The sequence below is a fragment of the Vicugna pacos genome, chromosome 5 (genome assembly GCF_048564905.1).
Source record: "Vicugna pacos chromosome 5, VicPac4, whole genome shotgun sequence".
Classification (NCBI taxonomy): Eukaryota; Metazoa; Chordata; class Mammalia; order Artiodactyla; family Camelidae; genus Vicugna; species Vicugna pacos.
The window spans coordinates 30,627,488-30,630,196 of NC_132991.1; the positions used below are offsets into that span (position 1 = coordinate 30,627,488).

At 55.7% G+C, this 2,709-nt stretch overlaps 1 protein-coding gene across 1 annotated transcript; it reads right to left on the reverse strand.

Moving 5' to 3' along the window:
• Positions 1-1,065: 1,065 nt before the first annotated feature.
• Positions 1,066-2,501, reverse strand: RPRM (reprimo, TP53 dependent G2 arrest mediator homolog). Its single transcript, XM_006196169.4, has one exon. The coding sequence runs from the start codon at positions 2,281-2,283 to the stop codon at positions 1,954-1,956; it is 330 nt and encodes a 109-aa protein (XP_006196231.1). The 5' UTR covers positions 2,284-2,501; the 3' UTR covers positions 1,066-1,953.
• Between the last annotated feature and the right edge of the window lie 208 nt (positions 2,502-2,709).

Consider the following 2,709-nt stretch of genomic DNA (forward strand, 5'->3'; position numbering starts at 1 on the left):
TGATCCCAACCCTTGAGTCACTGACATTGTTTATACCAGTTGTGCCTCTTCCCAATTAAGTAGGACATTTTGTTGTTTTTTAATTTTAGTCCATTTTATATCTGCTACTGTGATGTCTTTAATTGCTATGGCATAGTAGAGGATTCTTTATATTCTTGAAAATATTTAGGATACTGCCCCAGGTGCAAAAATAAACTGCTCAAAACCTCTTGTCAAGTTTTAGCTTGAAGCTATTGTATTTTGGGTTATTTTCACATTCATCGTTTTCCAGGCTCTTCTTTCCAAATCCCCTTCAATTTCTGAGCCCCACGACCATTTGTAGCTCCACCACTGCCTAACTTTCCAGTTTAGGTTGTAACGCTCATTTCCGACATTCAGGACCTTGGCTAACTCCTCTGAACCTTTTTGCCTGGCCTGAGGCTAATTACTCTAAATTAAACAGCAAGCCGGGTTTCTCTTTTAATCTGGCCCTTTCGCTAGAAAACGTAATGTGACAAAGACAATGCATGTCATGTTTTATTAACAAAGGTTTACCCCAGGGAGAATTAGCGTCACTATGTACTTTAGCAGCAGCTACTTTTTCTCGGGTTTTTTTTTTTTTTTTTTTTTTTTTTTGGATCAGCATCCTGACGCCGTCTTGCTGACGTTGGTCAGGGGGAAAGACGCCCTCCCTGAAGGCTGGCCAAGCCGTTTCTTCCTTTCATTAGCGATGTAACCCTGTGTTCCCGCCGGAACCCTGCACGGAAGTGTAATCTTCCCGCAGGGGCCTCCTGTCGTCTCGCCTGGCTCAGAGAGCTGAGCCTAAGTGAAATATAAAATATTAACTGTAAGGGAAAACAAAGGATGCTGCCTCCAGGATGGCTCCTGTGCCTGAGGCTTGGCCATGTCTCACTAGTCCCTAGGCCTCACCGTCTCGCCGCCACCCTTGTCCCTGCGTGGAATCCACGAGTTGAATCGCAGCTCTCCAAAGAGAATTCCACCCCCGGCCAGTAACCCGACTCCTCACCGTCGCCCGTTCCCTTTGGTCGGTCGGGAGCCCAGAATGATCACCAGGAGGCCAGGAACAAAACACTGAAATGTTGCATTTATTAAGGAGATGTTAAATAAAGGGGAGGGGGGAGTCCAAACGGTGTCACGAAATGTCAAGAGCACTTTCGTGGCGTAAACCGTGCAGTCACGAGCTATGAGTTCTATTTAAAGTCTTTGTCCCGGGGCCAGCTGGAGTGCCAGCCCCCCACCAAAGACCCAGTAGGAAATGAAATAAAAGAAACAACTCGCCTTGTTCACATTCGCAGGCTCCCCTCCCCCACCCTTTCTCCCGATAACAAAACTCTAACCCCCGGGCAGGCAAACAGGTCACTAGGGCAGTAAAAGACATCAAATATTTGTATTCAAGCAAAGAAACACAAAATCCTTTAAAAGGGCACGTTACAATCAACCAAAGGTATTTATCGTCTCTCCCGCCAGGGCTGCGAGGAGCGGGAGGGAACCCGCGCTAATCCAACACGGATTTGCGTTTTCCCATTAGTTCCGTTGAGTGAAGTATACGCGGGTCACTTTTCCGGTCACCAGGCAGGCAGTGCCGCTTGTCTCTCCCCTGCCCGCCCTCTCCACCTGCCCCCAGAGCTTGGCCCACCTGTGGGTGGAAAAGGGCCTTGGCCGGGTAGGTCTCCCACCATCCCGCGCTAGCGGCAGCTTCCAAATTTCTGTGCCCTAATCGCCTTATTGCCACTTGCTGCTGAGTCCGGAGTTCGGGCTCTCTCTTCCTACAGCCAGGCCTGGGGACTTTAAGAGGGCGAGCGAGAAACGGGTTGCTTCATCCCGAAAGGCAGAAGTCGAGAGAAGTAATTGACTCCGACAGGTCTGCTTCGCCCAGTCTCGGATGGTGAGGGGGCGCGGCTGGGCTGGCGAAGTGGGGAGGCGTGGGGCGGCTGCCGCGGCGTCGGGGGCCGGTCAGTAGGGCCCCACGATCACCGCCTCCACCTCTTTAGACGGTCTCCGGTCCTTCACCAGGAAGTTGATCATGCCCTCGGACTTGATGAGGAGGTTGCAGCCAAGGAAGAAGATGCCGAAGACCACGGTGAGCGAGAGCACGCACATGACGGCGATCTGCACCACGCGCATGATGTACAGGCTCCGCTCGTCCGGGCCCCCCTCCGCGAAGCCGTCGTCGGTCACCACGGACGCCTGGGTGCAGCAGCGCACCGCGCGCTCCAGCGCCTCGCTGCTGTTGGCCAGGAACAGGCCCACCACATCGGTCTGGTTGCCCAGCACCGGATTCATCGCGGGAGCGGGCGGGCGCCCGGGGAGGCGCGGGTCCGAGGGGTGGGAAGGCTGTGGTGCGGAAGAAACAGGTGCGGGGCTGAGCGCGCACTTGCAGACTTGCGCGCGCAGAGGCTGCTCGCTCTCTCCAAAGTCCCAGGGCCGTGGGAGTTTCCCGGGAGCCTTTCCGACGCGCGCCGCAGCCTGGCTGTTCTGCGCCGTCTGCTCCTGCCCGGGCGGTGCTCGTTCCGGCGCTTGCTCGACTGGGGGCTTTTGGAACTTGGCGGGGCTGGGCCAGTGGGGCCGTGGGAGGTGCGGACAGCGGCGGCGGCGGCGGCGGGGCGGCCGCTCTAAGCGCACAGCGGCCCCTTCCGGCAGCGCCGCCGCTCTGCGCCGGCAGCCTTGGGCGGTGGGGGAAGAAAGGGACGAACCTCCTCGCCTTGCTTC